At 50.6% G+C, this 25,721-nt stretch overlaps 2 protein-coding genes across 2 annotated transcripts in view; one reads left to right on the top strand and one right to left on the bottom strand.

Moving 5' to 3' along the window:
• MRPL13 (mitochondrial ribosomal protein L13) overlaps positions 1 to 24,934 on the bottom strand; it is a gene marked incomplete at its 3' end in the record, with an annotated part of 65,433 nt that extends 40,499 nt beyond the window's left edge. The window contains exons 1-2 of the mRNA XM_088453131.1: positions 24,827 to 24,934; positions 16,720 to 16,843 (exon numbers count right to left, since the gene is read on the bottom strand). Coding sequence (XP_088309257.1) covers positions 16,720 to 16,843; positions 24,827 to 24,853 — 151 coding nt within the window. The remainder of the gene's footprint in view (positions 1 to 16,719; positions 16,844 to 24,826) is intronic.
• Positions 24,935 to 25,147: 213 nt separating this feature from the next.
• Positions 25,148 to 25,721, top strand: part of MTBP (MDM2 binding protein) — a 95,933-nt gene continuing 95,359 nt past the window's right edge. Inside the window, exon 1 of the mRNA XM_088453125.1 lies at positions 25,148 to 25,522. Coding sequence (XP_088309251.1) covers positions 25,447 to 25,522 — 76 coding nt within the window. The 5' untranslated portion in view covers positions 25,148 to 25,446. The remainder of the gene's footprint in view (positions 25,523 to 25,721) is intronic.

The raw sequence follows: 25,721 nt of genomic DNA, 5'->3' as shown, positions 1-25,721 counted from the left end.
CGTGAGCACATCGCTATGTGTGTGGCCAGCTTCATGCAATTCAAACAGAACGTCCTTTTATACTGTGGTGCAAAGTAGTCCCTCTTGGTGCACCAGATGCCAGACGAGAGTGTCTTTTTCATTTAAAAATATGTTCTGAAATTTTTTTTAAGAAACCGACAACTTCTGGGTGGTTTTCGAAAAAGAAAAATTAGCCGGTGGTTAAACGTTTTTAAATTATTTAACCATCCCTAATTGGCAGTCCCGTATCAATATTCTTGTTCGATACTAAATCGCTATAATCAAAAGGACTCGGAATTAGGAGCAATATTAATATACATTTTTTTAAAAACTAAATTTATTTCCCAATAATTCAGGAAACGATATATCGGAGTTCGCAAAATGCTAAGGGGGCAAGGGCCGTCCTATGTTTATATGTCCCTGGGGGGCTGCTGGACTGACATTTCTCCGACCAGCAGCCCCCTGCACCTGTCGCAACACGTGCAGTGTCTCATTCCTGCCTGGGGTGTTGCTCTCAGCTCTGGTGCTTCTAGCACACTCAGCTAATGCAACACACTGCTAAGATACAGACCAGAGTGTGCTAGAAGTACCCGAGCAGAGAGCAACACCCCAGACGGGAAAGAGGAACTGCCCGGGCTGTGACAGGTGCAGGGTGCTAGAATGAACACTAAGGAAGACTATTATTCCGGCAGCCGCCTAGTGGGCGTTTCTGATTGGTCGCAGATCTGATGTAACTGTGTCAGGGAAAGCCCAGTCAGGTGTGGGCGCATCTGATGCGATGACGACAAGCAAGTGGTTCAAGATCAAGTTCATACACAGTATATTATAAATAGAGTCTTTTTGACCATTTGGTCAGACAAACTCATCACCAGTCAGTGACACTGCACGAGGCTGCTTATGGCTGTACCATCCGCTCAACCAAATCCGTGCACCGGGACAGCCGTCATGACGCTAAGCACCCACGGGTCAACGTGTGCTTTAAAAGTTAGTTTGGAGCTTGTACCAGGAAATTAGAAGACATCACCCTAATACATGCGCCTGTATAGATTTGCGTTCTTATGTCCATTTAACATGCAATGTACTGAAGTGTGTTTGTCTTAGTGGGAGTCCATTGTAAAACACGGACATGCGATTAATAAACCTTTACATATGTGTTAGGCCTGAACAAGATATCCTCCTGCTGTGTCACAGACGCACGATTATAAAAAATAACCTGAGCGCCTTTGTCCACAAATAACAAATGCAACATGGTTTCTATGTATTTCAACATGAATTTAAAAAAATGCAGAGGCCGATGTGTAGCCTAGAAAAGGGGAACGGCTGTACTGTTGCGCCTTTACTTGCATGTCAGGAATATAAAATGGTTTAAATGTTTGTACACAGCAAACTGCGTGTGGTGCAATTCAACACAGGCTTGCCTACCCTCCCGGATATCAGGTGCCGCTCCTGGCCCCCCAGAAAGGCAGGCAAGCCTCCCGATCCGCCCCCTCAGAGTAAAAGATATAAACCACCACAGGGGCGGTGGTGAAGCGATTCGCGTGGTCACGCCTCCGGCCCTGCCCCCAATACGTCATCATTTCCCAACCGTGCCCCAGCTGTGAGCAGACATTCAGCTCCCTCCCAGAAGGAGGGAGCTGGATGTCGGCAAGTAGGATTCAACATAATGTATCCCCTGGCACATTTGTTCATCAAAAGGAAAACATTTGCGCCTCACCGAATATGGGGAGAGTCCAAGCTATATCAGAATATCGACTACTCACACCGCCACGGGATAATGAAGGGTCCTAAAAGACGTTTTGGATTCAAATTGGAAGTTTCTTTTAGAGGAGCTATTGAATCGTCATAAACCATCCTTACGCATTTCATGTGTCTGTGAAGACACGCGAAACGCGTAACAGTAATTTGTGAGGTTCCTACATTTCCTGGCAGAACAAGGGCGTTTAGGGCCAATTACGCACAATAAAATTCAGGAACTGAACGGTCTCCGAGGGAACTCGCTTTTTTGATCATTTATCAGCCTGCCGATTTTGAGCTGTGGAGAAAATGCCCGAGTTACAAATGAACGAAAGTGACCACAATCTAGATCGTCGATGGCTAAAAGGAAATATGAATACTATCAGCAAGGACACATCTAGATCAGAGCACGAGCTTCATAGGTGGAAAACATGTAAGCTGATCTAGAAGAGTGATTTTTTTTTCCACACAGCTTTGCAACTTCAGGGCAAGTGGCGCCTGTCCAGAAATTATGAGTCTGTCAGGGAAAAAAGGCCCATTTCTACCAATATCAGGAGGCCAGGTGGAAGCTGCCGGCCTGCGCAGGCATTAATAATATCTCCTATTTGTCCGTACATGTTCCAAGCATAACTGTACAATCATCAGCCTTCAAAAAAAAATGTACAGTTCACTCACATTCCAGAGCAAATACCAATTAGTAACCACGTTCCCGGCTGCGATACTACTGTCAGCATACAGCTTCATTTATACTCTATGTGTTTTCATCTGCACTCATCGAGTCATCAACAGGCTTACGTCAGCCGCGCGGACACTAACGCAGAGTGAAAGCACGGGTGCCTCTGAGTAATATATAGCGCTGGTGATGACACCTGTACATCGCTGACACCTGTGGGAAGATTTTAGTCACTCTAAAAATGAAAACTTTGCATAGATATAATCCTCACGGCTACTGCTGGGATATTGTATAGAATGGTTAACGCACATTACGGGCCTGTTCCTGAGGTGGGAGCAAGGCATAAAGAGCCAGTACCCTTTGCACTTAGGTAACACCAGGCGGTGGGGCCGGATGTCAGATGGGCAGAGAGATTTAGATTTGGAAGGCGCGAATCCGAACTGAAATCTAAATTGCAGTGTAAAAATAAAGAATTGTGTGGGCTACATGCAAAAGCAGCCGGTATTTACCCTGCATGCAAAAATAACGTATGTATTTGTGCCCATACATTGCAGCATGGTTTGTCCGGGTTACTTGCTGCTTAGATCTAGAGACATAATTTTTCTTTTGTATAATAAATACTGAGCAGTAACATATAATATTCTGCTCATTTAACAACTGGAGTAAGAACTGGAGTGTTCTTATCGATTTAGGGACCTGGCATTCTCTGCATGGTTTAGTAATCTGCTTATTCAAAAAGAGTCTAACACAGGAGATATGAAAAATATCCAGCATTGGGCAAACTAATGCTACCGGCCACAGCCCACCATTATTTTTAACAGGGGCCGTGGTCAAGGCCAATTTACCAAGCTCCGAACACCAACTTCATATGGCATTAGCCACTTTGTCCCTATGTAGCCATTATCACCAGGAAGGGAGCTTCCGATCCCTCCTGCCGCAGTCTCCAAGCTCCAACCCTCCCGGATTGTGAGCGAGCACATGTCAGTGTTTCCACCGGTCATACATATTGTTCCTTACTGCAGTGAAATGTATTGATACGTTATTATACCTTCTGGGGCCTGCACTGCCAATGAAAGGACCAACAATTACGACCTAATTCAATAACATAGTCGAAAGTTTCTATGTGGTCATCACAATATCAACATCTGAAATGTCGACATTCTCAGAATGCCAACGGTTAGGGTTAGGTGCTGCCGGAGGAGGGTTAGGGGTAATATACTCACTTGAAAGCCGCCGCCATCAGACATCTACGCCGGAAGCGCTGGTCACACAGGCGCTGGGTCCCGGAAGACACATCTGGAGACTCCGCTACTACCGGGTCCCAACTAAGTGACCGCTGGGCCACGTGGGATGTAAGGTCGACATTCTATCATGTCAACATGTCATCCCTGTAGCCATGATAAATGTAGACATGCTAAGCGTGTCGACATTTCGATCATGCCGAACTGATGCAAGAACGACATGAGAACTGTAAGCCTAACATACCACACCCCTAAATATGCACCTAACACACTGGATTGCTCATCTTCATACTTGTTCCTATTATATATTTATTATGATAAAAAACGGTTTCATTAGAATAACAGGAGATATGGTAAGAACTTACCTTTGTTATCTCTGTTTCTACGAAGTCCATAGGGTCCACAGGGTTGACCTTGGGGTTATAGCTGGAACAGGATCCATGGGCACCATACAGTTAAGCTTTTAGCTCCCAGGATGCACTTGGGTCCTCCTCTATACCCCGCCCCCGAGCCACAGGCACCTCAGTTGGTAAGCAGCCTAGGCCGGAGGAGAAAATGGAACAGAGAGAAGGAAGACTGGAACACACAAGAAACCATACTCACAGCAATAGGAGACGGAAAACCGGTGACCAGCCACACAGCCCATTTGAAGCCAGGTGCGTCAGGGCGGGCGCCCTGTGGACCCTATGGACTTCGTAGAAACAGAGATAACAAAGGTAAGTTCTTACCATATCTCCTGTTTTCTACTTCAGGGTCCATAGGGGGTCCACAGGGTTGACCTTGGGGATGTCCCAAAGCAGTTCAACTAAGGGCGGGGACGCTCCTGTGCTGAAAGGAGCACCCGGCGCCCAAAGGAAGCATCCTGAGAGGCGAAGGTGTCAAACGCATAGAACCTCAAAAACGTTTGAATAGAAGACCAAGTGGCCGCCTTACACAGCTGAACAGCAGAAGCGCCACGTCTAGCAGCCCAAGAGGGACCCACAGAACGAGTGGAATGAGCCTTAACAGAGGCTGGCACAGGTAAACCCTCTTGTGCATAAGCCTCACAAATAACGGAACGAAGCCAACGGGCTAACGTTTGTTTGTTGGCAGGCCAACCCCTCTTGTGAAAACCAAAGAGGATAAACAAGGAATCAGACTTCCTAACCGAAGCCGTCCGGTCTACATAAATTCTAAGCGCCCGGACCACATCTAAGGAAGTCTCACCAGCTGAAAGATCAGGGGACTGAAAAGCTGGCACAACAAGTTCCTGATTAATGTGGAACTTCGAGACCACTTTGGGCAAAAACTCAGGACGAGTGCGGAGCACCGCTCTGTCCTGGTGAAAAATCAGGAAAGGAGGGCGACAGGAAAGCGCCCCCAATTCAGACACCCTCCTGGCCGAAGCAATTGCCAGGAGAAAAACCGTCTTAAATGTCAGCCACTTGAGCTCCACCGCCTCAAGAGGCTCAAACGGAGGACCCTGCAGGACCCGTAGCACCACCGCCAAGTCCCAAGGAGCCACAGGAGGCACAAAGGGAGGCTGGATCCTGAGAACACCCTGGAAAAAGGTGTGAACGTCTGGTAGTATTGCAATCCGCCGTTGAAACCACACGGACAAGGCGGACACATGAACCTTCAGAGATGCAAGGCGTAAGCCGAGATCCAATCCTGACTGAAGAAATTCCAAGATCCTGGAAACTCTGAACACCTGAGGATCATAATGTCTGGACACACACCACTGAAAGTAAGTGTGCCACACTCTGTGATAAATCCGTGCTGAAGCAGGCTTGCGTGCCCTGAGCATGGTACCAATAACCGAACTGGAGAAGCCCCGAGACCTCAAGACGGCTGTCTCAAGAGCCACGCCGTCAAAGACAGCCGACCCAGATCCGGGTAAAGGTAGGGCCCCTGAGACAACAGGTCCCGACGCTGAGGAAGAAGGTACGGAGCGTAGATGGAGAGGCTCCTGAGATCGGAGTACCAAGGACGTCTGGGCCACGCCGGAGCTACCAGCACGAGCATGCCGCCGTCCTGCTTGAATTTCCGCAGAACCCGAGGAAGCAGGGATAGCGGAGGAAACAGATACGCCAGGTGAAACGTCCATTTCACCGACAGCGCGTCCACCAGACTTGCGCCTGCGTCTCTTGTCCTTGACCCGTAAACGGGCAACTTGTGATTGTGACGGGAGGCCATCAAGTCCAGCTCCGGCAGTCCCCACCTGTCCATGAGTAGCTGAAACACCTCTGGGTGAAGCGACCATTCCCCGGGATGCACGTCGTGACGGCTGAGGAAGTCCGCCTCCCAATTGAGGACTCCGGGGATGAAGACCGCCGAGATCGCCGGAATGTGAACCTCCGCCCAAGTCAGGATACACCTCCGACATCGCTGCCTGACTGCGAGTTCCGCCTTGGTGGTTGATATACGCCACCGTGGTGGCGTTGTCGGACTGCACCTGTACCGCCCTTCCGTGAAGAGCGGGGCCGGACGACTGCAGGGCCCTGTATACTGCCCGCAGTTCCAGGATGTTGATGGGGAGAAGTGCTTCTTCCGCTGACCAACGACCCTGAAGCGACAAAGAGCCGGTCACTGCCCCCCAACCCCGGAGACTGGCATCCGTCGTGAGCAGGACCCAGTCTGGGATCCAAAATGGGCGCCCCTCGACCAGATGAGCTGTCTGAAGCCACCAAGCCAAAGATTGCCGAACGTCCGGAGACAACACCAGCACCTGAGAGCGGATCCGGTGAGGTAACCCGTTCCATTCTGATAGAATCAGCCCCTGCAGGGGCCGGGAATGGAACTGGGCAAATTCCACCATGTCGAATGTCGACACCATGGACCCCAGAACTCTCATAGCCGAATGGACCGACAGACGGCAACGGCTCAGGCAACTGTGTATCCGCAGCTGTAGGGAGGCGACCTTCTCCGGAGTCAGGAAGATCCTTTGCTGACGCGAATCCAGCAGGGCTCCCAAATGAACCATCCGCTGTGATGGAATCAGGGAGGACTTTTTCCAATTTATCAACCACCCGTGTGCTTGCAGGCAAGCGATCGTCAGGTGGAGATGTTGAAGCAGTACCTCCGGGGAGCTCGCCAGCAACAGGAGGTCGTCCAGATACGGCAGCAGCCGTACATTCTGGTTCCGAAGATGTGCGGCCATGACCGCCATAATCTTCGTGAACACCCTCGGTGCCGTGGAGAGACCAAAGGGTAGCGCCCGGAACTGATAGTGGTGTTGAAGGATAGCGAACCTCAGATACCGCTGGTGTGAAAATGCTATCGGAACATGGAGGTAGGCGTCCTGGATGTCCAGGGACACCATGTAATCCCCCGGTTCCATCGCCAGAATGATGGAACGTAACGTTTCCATCCTGAACTTGGGACCTCTGAGGAATTTGTTCAGAGACTTCAAGTTGAGGATAGGGCGATGAGAACCATTGGGTTTCTGCACCAGAAACAGAGACGAATAATACCCCGTCCCTCGTTGTGATAGAGGAACGGGAACAATGACCCCTGCTTTCAGCAAGGACTCTATAGCCTCCTGAACCTGTAACGCCTTGGTCTTGTCCTGAGAAGGACTTGTGCAGAAAAACTGGTGGGGTGGTCTGTGCCGAAAAGACAGGGCGTACCCCTGGGAGACCACTTCTCGAACCCAGGCATCCGTGGTGGTATTGTGCCAGCACTGGGCAAATAGAAGAAGTCGGCCTCCCACTCTGAGGTCCCCCAGAGGGAGGCCCGTCCCATCAGGCCGCAGGTTTATCTTCCTGCTTGGAAGAAGGGCGCCGAGCACTCCAGGCTTGCTTCTTGGGTTTAGAGGCAGTCTTACTCGCAGACTGTCTCGGGAAGGACTGACCTTTCGCCTTACCCTGAACCTGAAAGGAACGAAAAGCCGAACTCCGAACCTTAGCAGGCAGTGCCGCCGAAGGGAGGAAGGCCGACTTGGATTTAGCCAGGGTGTCCACTATTTTGTCCAAGTCCGGACCAAATAGTAATTCCCCATTGAAAGGTAAGGCCTCCAGACCCTTCTTTGAATCAGAGTCCGCTCTCCAGGACCGCAACCACAAGGATCGGCGGCCAGACACCGCTGCAGCCGATACCCGAGAGGTCAGCAGACTAGCATCTAAAGAAGCTTCACCAATGTAAGAAGCAGCGTCCCTCATTTGTCCCAACAACGCCCGCTGGACATCCGGAGCGTCGTCTGGGAAGGTATCTTCCAATGCATTGGCCCACCCCTCAATGGCCTTGGCCACCCAGGAGATGGCCATGGACGGTCGGGCCACCGCCCCGGAGAGGGAGTAAATAGACTTTAAGCAAGTCTCAACTTTCCTGTCCGTGGGATCCTTCAGCGAGGATATCGACGGTAATGGTAAGGTGGCGCCCCGAGTTAAACGGGTGACATGGGAATCCACCGCCGGTGGAGTTTCCCATTTTTTACAATGTGCCTCAGGGAAGGGGTAATTAGAAGCCAACCGCTTCTGAGGAAGGAATCTCTTACTGGGCGCCTGCCAAGCTACCGCCATATGATCCGTCAACTGATCCGACAGGGGAAACACCGCAGAAGCCACCTTAGTTTTTTTGAAACTAGGAAACTTCGACTTAGGAACCGGTGCCTCATCCTCTATAAGAAGAATAGCTCGCACCGCCCTAACTAGTGCTCGCACATTAATCGACGACTTGGTATCCATTTCCTGGACCGAGGCGTCCGAGTCAGTGTCATCAGGGACCTCCCCATCATCTGAGGAACCCTCCGAGTCCGATACCTGAGCAGCCCGTGTCATGAGTGGGCGTTTTGAAATCCTAGAAGGCATGTCAGTCTGCAACATTGACTGAAAAGCCGAGGAAGCGGCCGCCAAATTTTGCACGGAGTTGGAGAGCACATCCACCCATGGTGGAGGAGTCGCCATAGGGGCCTGAAAAGGTACCACAGGCTGCTGCGGCACAGGGGAAGCCTGTATATACATAGGCAACCCCGCATAGGGACCTACTGATTGAGACCCAGGAGGACTCCGCAATAACTGCGGGACACCCGGGGAATGGGGGATGGTCGGCTGGGGCACCGCCCTAGTAGGGAGAGCAGTCGGGACCGACAGACGGTCCGCAATAGACACCAGCACTTGAGAAAACATCGCCCACGGTGGTTCCTGCGCCAGAGAAGGTCTGGATGGGCCAGGAGCCACCTGGCATCGAATACACAGGCCATCCTGTGACAAGTCCTCCCTATCTACTCCTGCAGAACAGCGTCCGCAGGAGGCCAACACCGGAGCCACTGAGCGCTCAACCTCCTCGTCTGACATGACAGAATATATTATATATCTGGCACCAGGGTAGAAGTAAAACGCACTCACCGGTGTGCTGAACAACAGCCCACAATATGGCACTGAGTAGCACACAACTGTATGTGACGGACCTCACAAATACGTGATCTATATAAGTGAGGTCAGTAGAAATGCCCCTCCCCCACACACCTGTAGGGCTTGTAGGAGAAGTAAAGGGATAGGTATAAGCTGACAGTAAGTAGAAAATAAGCACAGACGGCAGCACTAGCAATAGTCACATACCATGCAGGAAGATATACTCACTGCACCTTTACACTACAATCAACCTGCCCAGATTCAGTGTCTGGGAGGGCTATAGTGCTGTGTACGCTGTCCTTAATCAGGGGAGAGGTACACAGGGGGACCGGTCCGCGTGCTCCCTGAGATCTGCGCTGCCACTGGGAAAATGGCCGCTGGAGACCTCAGAGGAGGAGTGGCCGTGTAACTGCAGCTCAGCGACGCCAGACTGCGTGCTGAAAGGCGCGCTGAGCTGAGGGGAGGAGCCGCTGAACAGGGAAGGCTTCCTCCCCTGGCTGGCCATAACCCCAGGGATGCTGGCTTCCCGCTTGCCCCTTTATCCCTGGTGGTCTAGTGGTCCCACGGGTTATGGGAGGGGCCCGCCGCCACTGCCAGCAGCCTCCGGTCTGTCCCCAGGACCGGAGGCTAAAGGACTGCATTTAAGGCATTCCGCGCGCCGCCGCTAGCCAGCGACGCGCGGCTTACCTGAATCCCCGGCGACTACGGCAGCAGTCCTGGGAGGTAGACAGAGTCCGGCTAGTACGGACTCTGCCCTCCCGCCGCGATCCCCAGATCAGTACTGGCGTTGCGGCGCCAGTCGGGGATCAGAGCGGCAGCGTGGGCGTCTGTATAGACAGCCCTTCGCTGCCGTCTGTAGTAAAAAGATTAAAATAAATAAAATCTAACTTAAAATAAAAAGCTTCTGGGGGCTGCTCCTGCAGCCCCCCTGCGCGGTGACCGACTCCGGCCGGGCACCAGCTTACACTGAGGTGCCTGTGGCTCGGGGGCGGGGTATAGAGGAGGACCCAAGTGCATCCTGGGAGCTAAAAGCTTAACTGTGTGGTGCCCATGGTTCCTGTTCCAGCTATAACCCCAAGGTCAACCCTGTGGACCCCCTATGGACCCTGAAGTAGAAATATCTATACTTACTAATACTGCGAATCGACTGCAACTGCTTGAAGTGAAGTTCCACCTGATATGATTGTATTCACTATTTGGTGCTTCTCCATTGATTAACAATGGTTACTTCAGTCGGATAAATAGAAGCACAGAGGATTAGATCTATACCAGTGGTCTCCAACCTGTAGCTCGCGGTCTTAATTTTGGTAGCTCCCCTAGCTGCAGGACTACCGAGTCAACTAGGGGGAAGTGACCTCTGACGTGCGCTCCCCCGTGGCATCGACGCCATGGGTGGAGCCACAGGGAAGCACGTCAGGTGATTGCTGCAGCCTCTACAGAAATCACCTGACGTGTTCCGTGTGGTTCCACCCACGGCGTCTACGCTACGGCGGAGCAAGTGACTCCCGTCAAGCCCTGCCAGGAAATATCACACAGCAGCCCTGCTTATATATTTCGCTCCTCTACTGCACGAACCTCCTCGGAGCCGGTAATTAACAGTGAAATGTGCCTGTGCTTCCATTTTATTTACAAACTACAACAATATCACTGTAATAATGAAATGCATCGTTATTTTCTATGAAACATTTTTTTTAATTTTCATTAAATTACCTTCAATTGTTCGGTTATTAGCCAGATTTGTTTTTTCTACAATTTTAGTAGCTCTTCAGGAGGTTTCATTTCTCTAAAGTAGCTCACACCTCAATTAAGGTTGGCGCCCACTGATATTTACAGAATACAGATCTCTATTACATATAAATGTGCAAGGAACTTTGAAAGTAATATAAAATAAATAGGACAGATCCTGTCCTTTGGGGTTTAAGTAGCCGATGGATGCCAGAACAGCAGATTGTGCCAGTCCTGATCTACATCTCATAAATCCCGGTCACAGGCATTATACACTGGTGGCGGCGGGTACGGGCTGGACATTCGTATGCGTTTCCTACCACCCATTCAATTTAATGGCGTTTTCATTATAAAGAAAACTTTTCCCCAGTCCTGGAGACTCTTGCTTTAGTCACAGATTAGCAGAGTTTATTTGGACCTCTACCGATAAGGGGACAGAAAAATGACCAGCGCCGTGCGGCTCCCATCTTGTCTGTGGTCCAATTATATCAATCGCGCTACTGTATTGAAATTAATAGGACAGTGGTTCCCAAATTGTGCGCCGTGGCACGCTGGGGTACCTCAGGACACTTGTAGGGGTGCCTCAGGTTGGTGGTCCAGCACCAAATCAAATTAGTTTTGGTCAACGTAATGTAAATATGTGAACAAACAGAAGCGCAACCTGTCGTCCACCACATAACTGACCCTAAATGATGACAAGTCAGCACAATTTACTACTACAGGTTGAGTCTCCCATATCCAAATATTCTGAAATACGGAATATTCCGAAATACGGAATAATTTTGGCATGACTGAGATAATAAAACCTTTGATTTTTGATGGTTCAATGTACACAAACTTTGTCTAAGGCACAAATTATTAAAAATATGGTATAAAATTACATTCAGGCTGTGTGTATAGGGTGTAAATGAAACAAATTTATTTCATGTATGTACACAAACTTTGCTTGAGCCACAAAATTATTGAAAATATTGTATAAAATGAGCTGCAGGCTATGTGTATAAGGTGTATATAACACATAAATGCATTCTGTGTGTATATTGGGGTCCCATTCCCAAGATATTTCATTATGATATGCAATTATTCCAAAATACGGAATATTCCGTTATCCAAAATACCCCTGGTCCCAAGCATTTTGGATATGGGAGACTCAACCTGTATACATTTTTTATCTGAATTTCTCAATTACTTTTGGCTTAGGGGTGCCGTGAAAACAATTCTGATACTCTAGGGTGCCACGGTTCAAAAAAAGATTGAGAACCACTGGACAAAGAAGTCACTGGTAACAGATCGTTGTTGTCCCTAGTGGGTATCGCTTACACATCCATAGACATCAATTTACACTTAAAATACGGACACAGGCTTTGAAAAGGACTGTGACCACACCATAGCATAAATGCAGGCAGATGCCAGTATGGGCAGAGGGTAGAACAGGTTTTAGCCAGAGTTTGAAATCCAATGTGTAGCTTGCTTATAAGGTGAGTGTGTGTGTATACTGCCACCATTTTTGAGGTTGAGATTCTAAAATGCCTTATCACACACTGCCCTCTGCTGTTAACACATGGTATTACAAAACTTAAAAAAACCCCTAAAACTACCGTACATCTTTATTAATGGGAATATCCAATTGTCGACGATGCCCGAATCAATCAGCTGTGGGAACCCCACGCGCTAATCCCCAGAGCAGCCTCAGGAGCTCCAAGAAAAATATCTGCGTTAAAATGCAGACGCTGCACTTTTAACACGTCGGGAAACACATACATTCCAGCACTTTGTGCAGAGTCTATGAGTTAGTGTGCGTTAAACCCCTCTCATAATTGATTTCCCCACCCCCCTAAGTTTGCACATACAGGGACTGATCAAGAGCTGAACTGCACACAAGGCAGCTACATTATCTGTACGGAAATAAAGGAAAATATTCGCTTGTGTTCAGAGTTGGCTCTCTCTATGTGACTGAACTGCCCTCACGACGACCAGTACAGATTTGCACCAGCACTATACTGGAGGCCACCTGTGTGCAGGTAAGCGTGTCACATGACTGCCACATACATACACCTGTCTCGGTCAGCTCCGCCAGGTAAGCTGGTGCATTTCCATGTAAAGACTATAAAATGGGGACAAAAAGGAAAATTCGGGACAAGGTCACTGAGGAACAGGGTACAAAATATTTTTAAGGCATAGAATATTAGCGTTCATTCTAGCACCCTGCATCTGTCATAACCTGTGCAGTTCCTTTCTGTCTGGGGTGTCGCTCTCTGCTCTGCTGCTTCTAGCACACTCAGCTGATGCAACAAACTGCTGATATACAGACCAGAGTGTGCTAGAAGCACCAGACCAGAGAGCGACAGTGCCAGCATCATGTTATGGGGGCACTTCTCTGCGGCAGGGACTGGAAAGCTCGTAAAAAGGGAGAGCAAAATGGACAAAGCATTTCTGGAGGAAAACCCGCTGCGGTGATACAAAACTACTTGGAGGGAGATTTATCTTCCAACATGGCAATGACCTAAAGCATTCTGCATTAGATACACTAGGGGGCGCCCGAAACCAAGCAGGTTACTGCCCTGAAGTGGCCCAGTCACAGCCCAGAGCTCAGCCCGACTGAACGTTTGTGGGATCTTTTAAAAACTGCTGTAAAACAACAATCACCAACCGGATGGAGGTTGAGGAATTTTGCCAAGAGGAACTAGCTCAGATTCCAGTGTCTGGATGTGCAACACAGACAGACACCCAAATAGAGGCAGAGCTACAATTGCCGCCAAATGTGGTTCTAGTCCAATAACTAATTTCAGTTTGTTTTTGTTCCCAATTCATTTTCACAAATGGTTGGATAAAAAAAAACCCAAATTGACTTCTTTGTGTTGATTTGCGGAAAATTTGTGGAAATAAATTTCAATTAAATCTATCACGGTTCAATGTTGTAACACAGCGAAATCTTAAACAGCCCAAAGGGGGGAGCAAACACCTTTTATAGCTATGTATAACAAAACCAATGTGTCATACACTAAGTGCCATGTATTGTAAATTGGTGCAACTAGACAGCAATGGGAAAAGCGGTTAGTTGTGCTATGGGATCCAGTAACAAAGCAGTGTTGGTTTTGGGGTCTGAGAGTTTCTCGAGTATGGTAGCAGAGAACGTTTTGAATGAGAGGTGTAGAGGGGTGGTATGCAGGTAAAATAGAGTAGAGGGGTGATAGCCGGCTAGAATAGCTTACGGAATTTGTGTGGGTAGTCAGGAATTTGATAAGTGTTTCTGAGGAGGTAAGTTTTCAGGGAACGCTTGAAGGTTTGGAGGTTAGAGGAAAGTCTTGTTGTGCTAGGGTAGGAATTCCAGAGTCTGTGCAGGCCGCAAAAATCCTTGAATGGTGACTGAAAGCAAGTGGTACAATAATACCCCTTTTACACCAAAGTCCCGGATCTAACAAAGTATTTGGAACAGGTTTCCAACCCAGATCAGATACCTTTCACACCATGACTCCACACCGGAGCCGTGCCTGCAGTGGACGCTTGGAGATGATGTAATCTCCAAACGCCACTGAAGCCTGCCACACCAGAGCCGGGTCTGCAGTGACCCGGCTTTTCCGGCGTTACAATGCATGTGGACGTTTGGAGATGAAGTTGTTATCTCCATACGTCACTGAAGCCTGCCAATCGGATCGTGCCGTTTACACTGCTGAGTGACACGGGAACGACCCGTGCAAAACCCTGCAAGCTACCCAAGTTGAATGTCAGGGTCCCTGGACCCGGGTGGATCCGTTTACACTGACAAAAATCCTGGGTTGATGTGCGTTCACGTGCATCAGCCCGGGATTTTCAGGTCGGTGCAAAGGAGTATTAGAGTAAATGAAAGACACAGATGTTAGGCAACGCAAAGTGATCGAGTATTGCGATATTGTGAGACAAAGACAAGTGAATATATGTCTATTGGGGCAGTTATTTTATATGGACTTGTAATCTAGTAAAAAGTCTATATTGTATTCTATAAAATACAGGTAACCAATGAAGGGACTGAGAGCGCTGCAGCAGTAGAATAACATTTTGCCGGGAAGATAAGTCTCGCAGCTGCATTCAAAACAGATTGTGACAGTGGAGGTCTGGTTAGGGAGAAGACCATTTTGCAAAAATCGATAGAGGAGATAATGAGTTCATGAATTACAGTCTTTGCAGTGTCTTGTCTGAGATATATACTGCCCATTCTGAAGATGCTCCTCAGGAGTCTGTACCTGGATTTAAATGTGGCTACCTAACTCAACGGTGACACCTAGGAATCAAAACTGAGGTTTAGGGTTTATTGGCATATTGTCAGCAGAAGTACAGACAGGCAGCTTCTGTGCACTGGGGGGGGAACATTATTAGCTCCATTTTTATAGGAATGACTTTGAGGTGGTATGAGGACATCCAAGAAGAAATGGGAGAAAGACATTTGGTAACATTGGACAACACAGATACTGACAGACCCAGAGAGGACCGTTACATTTAGATATCACCTGCACAGAGGGTCTGATTCAGACCCGCTCGCGAGCGCTATGCGCTTGCAAGCAGGTCGATGGTGGCCCAGTGCGCATGCGCGGGACCCGGGTAGCGACGGGCAAACCGTCGCTCCGGGTCTCGTACCAAAGGGGGCGCGCGGTCGATGTTGAGTGACAGCACGCCCCCTTTGGTGGGCGGGCCGGGGGCGTGGCTCACCAAACGGAGGCGTTCCCATGGGAACGCCGTCTGGGGCCGGCCCCACTGACATCACAAGCGATGTCAGTGGGAGTGCTTTCGGCTCTGTTAGAGCCGAAAGCACTCTTGGGCTTGCGGCAGCGAGACCCTACCACAAGGGTCACCCACAGCTATGAAAGCGGCCAGGAGGCCGCTCTAAAAAAAAACAGAAGGCCGGCAGCGTCCGGCTCTGAATCAGGCACAGAAGTCACTAGAAGTGATACAGAGAGAGGACAGTTTGGGTCAGAATTTGTATTCGTCATATGAGCAATCGTTGTATTCTTCGGTAGTGATGGAAGATATCACTGGAGAGAGATTGATGGTGTCTCCTGAGGCGGAGAGGACCACAGGAGACAGCAGTCCCATGACAGATGACGGATGGATGGAGCAGGAGAAGGAGGAGAGAGTAGACACTTCATCTCCATTTGTGGCATGAAGTGACGAGAAGGTGCCAGGGGGTGCGAGGAAGGAAGATTTGGAGCTTAGGGAAGAAGACACCATTTCATGTTGGATCTTGTCAGCCTTGTCCTTAAAGCAGGAAGCAAGACTCTGGGCAGTGATGATGGACGGAGAGTTTGGGGGACGAGAGGGCTGAGAAGAGACTTAGATGGATTTAAGAGACATTTGGCGTTAGAAGCCTGGACAGATGGTGATCTATCTCCAGCTACCAGGAGCAGATAGAGACAGATGGGAAAGAGCATTATATAAATGTATGTCCCAGTGACAGGCTATAGATAAAAGAGTTAAGAAATAACCAGAGGAAAAAGTTAGGGAGTGTTAGATAGAGGGGAGAGGAGAAGAGAGGGCGCAGTATGGATAACGGAGTGTGATGCAGGGAAGGTAAAACGTGTTATATTTCCATAGATGATATCATGGAACATTAGGAAGAAATAACGCTTGAAACCTTGTGAAAATATGATACGGCTTCAAGTCAAATACACAAAGTCAATAAAAATATAGGGGTAGATGCGCTAAGCCTTGGAGAGAGATAAATCGGAGAGAGATAAAGTACCAGCCAATCAGCTCCTAACTATAGTTTTTCCAACACAGCCTGTAACATGACAGTTTGGAGCTGACTGATCGGTACTTGATCTCTCTCCACGGCTTAGTACATAGATCCCATATACACAGTATGCGTCATTTCGGAATGGCTCCTCACGGCCCACGCATTTAATTGAAATGCCCCCCTATGAGACTGTACCAAGCAACGTAGGTCACAGCAGCCTATTGTAAATCTCCTTGATTTGTTTCCCTTTAAAGTTCCTGCTGTTAACCATTCAGCGTCCATACATACGTGGTCCCCCTGTATACTCACTTTGTGCATGGTACATCGGCTTGTGCAGACCCTGCAGGTGTACGGAGCATATAGACGCTATTTTCCCCGGAGGCTGCATCCGCGCATCGATCACGTGCCATACTCTGGAGAATGTGGCCCATTGCTTAACAGAAAGTAAAAAAAAATAAATAAATAGGATTTAGAGGACATGAGACAAGTATCATTAAATTCCTTATCGCATATTTAGAATTGGGTGGAATTAGGGGATCTAAACAAAAAAATGAAACAATGTTGTCAAAGCCCCTCCCACCTGAGGTTCCGATTCACTTGCATGGGATGTTTGTAGGGGTTTTGATAATCCGAACAAGGCCAACCAGGAGCGCACGATATATCAGGGAACCACTGAATCCACCAATTCCAGGTATGAAAGTTTATTTTATTTTAGTTCCCTTAATTCCACCAAACATATAGGGCCTGATTCAGAGCAACTCGCGAGCGGCTGTCCGCTCTCAAGTGGGTCGATGGTCTGCACTGCGCATGCGCACGACAGAGGGAGCTCCGTTGTGCGCATGCGCGAGACGCGACGAGCGAAGGACTTTCCTTCGCTCGTAGTGTCTGATCAAAGGGGGCGTGCTGTCGACGTTGATTGACAGCACGCCCCCTTTGGTGGGCGTGCCGGGGGCGTGCCTGCCAGACGGAGGCGTTCCCAAGGGAACGCCTACCGTCAGAAGCCGGCCCCACTGACATCACTAGTGATGTCAGTGGGAGTGATTTTGGCTCTGATAGAGCCAAAATCACTCCTGGCCTTGCGGCTGAGAAACTCAACCGCAGGCTTCGGCTCGCAGGGGCAATGGTCGCGATGCTCAAGACCATCGCGACCATCATCCTGCACGCTCGTATATGCTGTGGGTGGTGACCCACAGCTATACGAGCGTCCAGGAGAACGCTCCATAGTAATGGAGGTGGGCCCTGATTCAGAGCGAGCACTCTGGTCAGAGCGTCCGGCTCTGAATCAGGGCCATAGCTCAGAGACAGGTAACGCCCAGTACTGCTGTAGAACTATACATCCCAGCAAGACGTGCCACAATTTAGCGCATGCTGAGATGTATAGATCCACAGCTGTTGGAGTGCGTCATGTTGCCTACTTCTGTCACAAATCAGTGAGCAGAATATAACATCAGCAGTCAAGTGCTTTTTTATAACCCCAGTTATAGACACCAAGGGATCTATTTACTAAGCTGTGTAAGGAGATAAAGTGAACGGTGATAAGGTACCAGCCAATCAGCTCCTAACTGCCATGTAACAGGCTGTGTTTGAAAAATGGCTGCCACCTTATCTCCTAAAGGTGCCCACACACTAGACAATATTTTATACGATCAGCCGGATTCCGACGCATCGGGACGTCAGATCGTGTAAAATATGTCCTAATCGTGAGTCTCTACTCACGATTACGATGCTGATGCGCGTACCTGATGGTCGTACATCGTATCTTCATATCTTGCCTGCTGCAGGCAAGATCTGAAAACCTTATCACGATGCACTGGAATAGTATAGTATGCACGATAGATCGCGGGTCAATTTGGATCGTCTTTAAATACCAAATCGTGCCCACAACTGCAGGGGGAGAAATCGGACACGATATCGGATCGTGACCTGAACGCCTAGTGTGTGGGCACCTTAACACAGTTTAGTAAATAGACTCCCAAACATGGAACATGGTGACACAATATAGAAGAGAATCTTGTAGCATGCAAAAAATATGAGATATGGTAAGAACTTACCCTTGTTATCTCTATTTCTACGAAGTCCATAGGGTTCCACAGGAAACCTTGGGGTATAGGTGTGACGTCAGTCGCAGGGCACCAAAGAGTTAAGCTTTCAGCCTCCCAGGATGCACTAGGTCCCCCTCCTATACCCCGCCCCCGGGCCAAGGCACCTCAGTTAGTTACCAAGCCATAGGCCGGAGGAGGAGAAGGAAGAGAGAGAACAAAGATCTGGACACATACAAGAATCACATTCTCACCAGAGGGAGACGGAAAACCGGTGACCAGAGCAAAGCCCATCTGCAGCACAGGTGCGACAGGGCGGGAGTCCTGTGGAACCCTATGGACTTCGTAGAAATAGAGATAACAAGGGTAAGTTCTTACCATATCTCATATTTTCTACTTCAGGGTCCATAGGGTATCCACAGGATACCTTGGGGATGTCCCAAAGCAGTATCCTTTAAGGGTGGGGACGCTCCTGTGCAGAAAGGAGAATCCGCCGCCCGAAGGAAGCATCCTGAGAGGCGAAGGTGTCAAACCAGTAATACCTCACGAAGGTATGGACAGAAGACCACGTAGCAGCCTTGCAGATCTGAACTGCCGAGGCACCACGTCGAGCTGCCCACGAAGGACCCACAGACCTAGTGGAATGAGCCTTCAGAGAAGGAGGGACCGGTAGGCCTTCATGAAGATAAGCTTCAGAAATAGCCATACGGATCCAGGCTGCCAAAGTTTGCTTTGAAGCAGGCCAACCCTTTTTACAGAAGCCATAGAGGACAACAAAGCGTCCGACTTCCTAAAAAAAGAAGTGCGGTCCACATAAGTCCTTAAGGCCCGCACAACATCCAAAGAGGCCTCACCCACGGAAAGACCCGGTGAGTTAAAGGCCGGAACAACTATTTCCTCGTTAACATGAAACTGGGAAACAACTTTGGGAAGAAACTCGGGCCGAGTGCGGAGCACTGCCCTGTTCCCATGAAAAACCAAGAAAGGGGGTCTACAAGAAAGAGCCCCTAACTCAGAAACACGTCTGGCTGAAGCAACGGCCAGAAGGAAAACAGTCTTAGCTGTTAGCCATTTAATATCCACTGAGCCCAGTGGTTCAAACGGCGGTCCTTGGAGAGCCCTCAGGACCACAGCCAAATCCCAAGGCGCCACAGGTGGAACAAAGGGCGGCTGAATACGGAGAACACCTTGCATAAAGGTGCGCACATCCGGGATTGTAGCAATCCTACGGTGAAACCAGACAGATAGGGCCGAAACCTGTACCTTCAAAGAAGCAAGGCGAAGCCCATGATCTAGTCCCGCTTGCAGGAAGGCGAGAATCCGAGACAGACGAAACTCCCGCGGTGCATAACCTCTCGGTCGACACCACTGGAAGAACATATGCCACACGCGATGGTATATCCTCGCGGAAGACGGTTTCCGAGCTCGTAACATGGTACGCACCACAGAGCTGGAAAACCCCCAGGACCTCAGCATGGCCGTCTCAACAGCCACGCCGCCAAAGACAGCCGAGTCAGGTCCGGGTGAAGACAAGGACCCTGAGACAGAAGGTCCGGTCGTAGCGGCAACCGCAGAGGACTGTCCACGGACAGACCCTGAAGGTCTGAGAACCAGTGCCGTCTGGGCCACGCGGGAGCTATCAACAGGAGCGTCCCTCCTTCCTGTTTGAATTTCCGGATTACCCGTGGAAGAAGGGAGACCGGAGGGAACAGGTATGCGAACCTGAACGTCCACCGGACGGACAGAGCATCCACCAGAGACGCCCCTTCGTCTCTTGTGCGAGACCCGTACACCGGCAACTTGTTGTTGTGCCGGGACGCCATGAGGTCGATTTCTGGAAGACCCCACCTGTCCACCAGTAGTTGAAAAACGTCCGGGTGCAGGGACCATTCCCCTGGATGAACGTCCTGGCGACTTAGAAAGTCTGCCTCCCAATTTAGCACTCCCGGGATGAAGACCGCTGATATGGCCGGAAGATTGCGCTCCGCCCAAACCAGGATCCGAGAGACCTCTACGAGAGCCGCCCGACTGCGAGTTCCTCCTTGCCTGTTTATGTAGGCCACGGTGGTAGCATTGTCCGACTGGACCTGCACCGGGTGACCCTGGAGAAACCGCTGTGCCTGCAGGAGAGCATTGAAGACCGCACGGAGTTCCAAGATATTTATTGGAAGCTCCGCTTCTGTCGGTGTCCACCTGCCCTGGAACAAGTGTGGACCCGAAACTGCTCCCCAGCCCCGAAGACTGGCGTCCGTTGTCAACAGGACCCAATTTGGAACCCAGAACGGACGTCCCTTGTTGAGGTGGGTCGTCTTTAACCACCACGCAAGGGACAGGCGAACCTCCGGGGTGAGCACAATCGTCTGGAACTTCAGAGACTGAGGCAGCCCGTTCCACTTGGACAGGATCAGGTGCTGCAGAGGTCTGGAGTGAAACTGGGCGTATTCCACCATGTCGAACACCGACACCATGGAGCCCAGTAACCTCATCGCCGAGTGTAAGGACACCCGGCGGCTGTGCAGACAACTGCGCACCCTTGACTGTAAAGCAGAGATCTTGTCCTCCGTCACGAAGATCCTTTGCTGTCCCGAGTCCAATAAGGCTCCAAGATGCAGAATCCTCCGAGACGGGATTAGAGTGGACTTCTGCCAGTTGATTAGCCAGCCGTGCCATTGCAGCAGTGCAATGGTCAGGTCCAAGTGGTGTAACAGGAGCTCTGGAGATCCTGCCACCAATAACAGGTCGTCCAAGTACGGCAACATGCGGACTCCTTGCAGCCGCAGAGAAGCCGCCATGACCGCCATAGCGTCCTGTAAGTTCAATGACACCATGTAGTCCCCAGGTTCCAGCGCCAGAATGATGGACCGTAGGGTCTCCATCCGAAACTTCGGGACCCGCAAAGACTTGTTGAGTGCTTTGAGGTTGAGAATCGGACGATATGACCCATTGGGTTTCTGTACCAAAAAAAGATTTTAATAGAAACCCTGGCCCCTCTGGGAGAATGGAACAGGCACTATAACTCCAGCCTGGAGCATAGTGTGCAATACCTTCCGCAGCTCCGTAGCCTTGTTCCGGTCTGATGGTAGACCCGTGGTGAAGAATCGAGCCGGGGGTCTGTGCCGGAAGGAGAGGGCGTACCCGTGAGAGACCACCTCCAGAACCCAAGTGTCTGTCGTAGTGAACGACCAACACCGGGAGAACTGCAGCAGGCGGCCTCCCACCCTGGGATCCCCCAAGGGGAGACCCGGACCGTCAGGCCGCAGGCTTGTCATCTGGCTTGGGGGCCGGACGTCTGGTACTCCATGCCTGTTTCCGGGGCTTGACCGATTTCTTAGGGCCAGCCTGTCGAGGAAACGACTGTGGTTTGGGCCTGCCCTGGGCCCTAGATGACCGAAAGGACGATGGTCCAGAACCAGAAGGAGCAGCGGCCGACGGGAGACAAGCAGATTTGGCTGCCGCCAGCGTGGCCACAATCTTATCCAGATCCGGACCGAAGAGAACTTCTCCGGTAAACGGCAACGCTTCCAGACCTTTCTTGGATCTGCGTCCGCCTTCCAGGATCGCAGCCACAAGGTGCGACGAGCAGCTACCGCTGCTGAAGAAATTCTAGACACCAGAGTACTAATGTCTAGAGCCGCCTCGTTGATGTAGGTGGCCGAATCACGGAGATTGCCAATCAACTCCGCCTGTTCGGCCGGACAGTCGGATTCAAAAGAAGCCTCTAATGAATCCGCCCAGCGCTCCATCGCTCTGGCAACCCAGCAAATGGCCATAGCCGGCCGTGCTGCCCCCCCTGCAAGGGAATAAGCAGACTTCAGGCAGATTTCTACCTTGCGGTCCGTAGCATCCTTAAGGGAGGACATGGATGGCATCGGCAATGTGGCACTACGGACAAGACGGGTCACGTGAGAATCCACCTGTGGAGGGGATTCACACTTAGCAAAATAATTATCCGCGAACGGATAAGCCACCGCCAGGCGTCTCTGCGGCTGGTATCTTTTGCCAGGTTGTTTCCACGCCTCCTCTAAATGGTCCACCAACTGACCCGAAAGAGGAAAGACTGTGGCATCGCCCTTCACATCTTTGAAAAAGGCATACTTAGATGTAGCCGCTGGGTGAACTTCGTCCTCAATCACCAAGGCTGTGCGGACCGCCCGAATAAGTCCAGGAATATATACTTTGGACTTAGCATCAGCGTCCTTAGTATGGAAAGGTTCCTGATCGTAAGGATCCAGAATCTCCCCATCATCAGACGTCCCTTCGTCATCCTCATAAGGAGCGGACAGAGACGCCACCGGCCTTTTATGAGGCCGCATCACAGACTCCCCTTGCAACACATCCGACAAGTGCTGTACAGAACTCGTCAGGGAGTTAACCCACGCTGGCTCCTGAGAACCCGGGAGCGGGGAAATAGGGAGACTGTGGGGTACCACCAATTGTCGTGGGAACCCCTGCATGGGTGACGACACCACAGACTGCTGGGACAAACCCATCGGAGTAAACGCGGGCTGCGGAGCTAACTGGCCCACTAAAGCTGTTAACGCCTGAGCGAAACAAGCCCAGGGCGGCTCCTGTACCGGTGCTGTAACCGTAATAGGCCGCGCCATGGACAAACACTGCCGGCAAAGGCCCTCCGCGCTACCCTCCCCCTCCGCTAACGGTACTTTGCACGTGGTACACTGTAGCCGGAGGGGAAAATCACTTTCAGACATGATGGCACCACGTATGTGACCTCTCTCACCAATTAAGTATTAAATAGGCGAGAGACCACCCTGCAGCACCGCACCGCAAGGGCTTTAGCAGAAAGAACAGGGACAGTAATAAAGCTGACAGTTTAGAGAAGAAAAGTTACAGGCAGCGCTAGCACAGTCACATACAATGCAGCGAAATAACAATTCCTGCACTAACAGCGCTGATCACTCAACTACACAGACACAGGGCCTGGTAGGACACAGCGCTGCATACACAGACCTGAGCCACAGCGGAGGAGAGGTATGCGGGGGGACCCAGACCACGATGCTTCCTTCCAGACTTCCAGCAGCGTTCACCATGCGTTGCAGAGAAGATGGCCGCCGAGGAGCAGAGAGAAGCTGGCCTGAGGGAGGAGCGCTGACACAGGACCAGTCAGCACAGTGCAGAGAGGGCTGTGTGCAGCGGGGGAGGCGCCGGCTGTGAGACAGGGAAGGCGCGCTCCCCTGGCATGCATTTAACCCCTGGGACGCCGCAGCGCTACCGCTCTGCTGCGGTCCGCTGTCCCAGGGGGTAGTGGAAGCGCAGGTTGGTCGCCTGGCTCCACGCTGCAGCCAGTCCCCAGGGAGCCCCCTGCCTGGGGACTTAGGACCATGTGATCAGCGGGGACCCACCGCGGAACCCCGCTGCTTACCTCTGTCCCCCTTGAATCCGGCCATGGTCCGGAACATCTGGGGTCACCGCTAGCTGTGACCCCAGACGCCCACCAGCATCCCCGGATCAGTACCGGCGTTCTGGTACCGGCGGGGTGTAGGGAAGACAGCATGGACGTCAGGACTGACTGTCCATGCTGTTCATCCAGATGTGCAGCCACAGCTGCATGAAGAAAAAGCTTCAGGGGCTCTTCTAGCCCCCACTCCAACAGGTGCACCCGACTCCGGCCGGGCACCAAACTAAACTGAGGTGCCTTGGCCCGGGGGCGGGGTATAGGAGGGGGACTTAGTGCATCCTGGGAGGCTGAAAGCTTAACTCTTTGGTGCCCTGCGACTGACGTCACACCTATACCCCAAGGTATCCTGTGGATACCCTATGGACCCTGAAGTAGAAACGTATAGACATTTATATTATACGCGCTAATAACACATCTATATATTTGCTATTGTAATTACCCTTGTTAGCTACCACACTGCAAACGGTCATCCCCAGTTATCAATGTAAGTGACCAGACACCGGTCCCAGCTCAGGGTGGCGCAGTGTCGACGAGAAGCCTGGCCAAGCCGCAGGAACGCCCCATCCAGGGCACCAGAGAGGTGTACACCCATTGCAGACCGTCCCGCCAGACCCATCATCAGGGGGAGCTTGTATGATACTATATTTCACCTAACTCCACCCAAAATGCCATTATGGGTGCAGCTATGCTCTCCATATAGACACATTTACTAACGTAAAGAGACTTAATATATATAGTGTTTGTTTTTACTGGCCATAAAAGCCAAAATACAAGGTGACAGGATGGTGAGAGGCATCTTGTGACAGTCACAAATACATAGGTAAATTATGAACATGTGACAGGTATATGTCCAGCTGCAGATCCATACAGGGGCAATAACACATGTATACACATTGTGTAACATCACAGCAACACACACACGTATATATGTGTGTATATGTGTATATATATCACTAAGTACCTGGGCTGTTCTGCTGTAACTCGCCATCACATGGAGGTCACCATGACACACAACGCCGCTGACACTAATCTATACACCAGAGCTCCCAGCCTGGATTTTTATGTGTCTCCACAGTGGAGACATTTTTCCTAAGCCTGTTGCCTAGACTTCAATCCATTTGTATCTACGGTGAAATGGCGTCTCCCATAGATTATTCAGTACATTTCGGAGACCATTTTCAGAACATCTTTCTCATAACTTTCTTTTTTCACTTTAGTTATATAGCACAATGATGTGAACCTGCGTACATACATAGTAACGCGAGTGTCAGTCAGGGGATCGCTGGAAGTCTGTCTCTCCTTGTGACTGGTATACCGGCCCCCGTGTGTGCTAGGAACTCTTCAGCGCTGTGATTTGTTTCCGTAGGGGACGGATATTGCTGGCGGACACAGCTGCTGGCGGAAGTACTGCCCTGCCTGGCGCGGAAATTCGATTTTCCCGGTTCCTTGACAGTGGCAGGGAGAGATATCGGGATCCCGGTCCCGGTATAGACGGGGCAACAGCGGCTGTGCCGGTGCCCAGGACTTCCCGGGCCGGTATATTGTCCCGTGTAGCGGAGGGTTCCCTGGCTGCCGGTGTCTATGGAGCGCTTCGTCCTGCTCATCCACTGGCAGAGGAGGAGCGACAGCAGCCGGGGGCAGCAGCTTTTCCCCCCAGGTATCACAGCTGGACACTGTACATTAGGGGTCTTCAACCTTGGCCCTCCAGCTGCTTGTGGAACTACACATCCCAGCATGCACTGCCACCTATTTGATATAACAGCATGCTAAAACTGTGGCAGTGCATGCTGGGATGTGTAGTTCCACAGCAAATGGAGGGCCAAGGTTGAAGACCCCTGCTGTACATGCTTCCTAAG

The sequence above is a fragment of the Taudactylus pleione genome, unplaced genomic scaffold, assembly GCF_031769625.1.
Source record: "Taudactylus pleione unplaced genomic scaffold, aTauple2 ptg000571l, whole genome shotgun sequence".
NCBI lineage: Eukaryota > Metazoa > Chordata > Amphibia > Anura > Myobatrachidae > Taudactylus > Taudactylus pleione.
The sequence above is the reverse complement of the archived record's forward strand: the minus strand, read 5'-3'. Positions and strand labels throughout refer to the sequence as shown.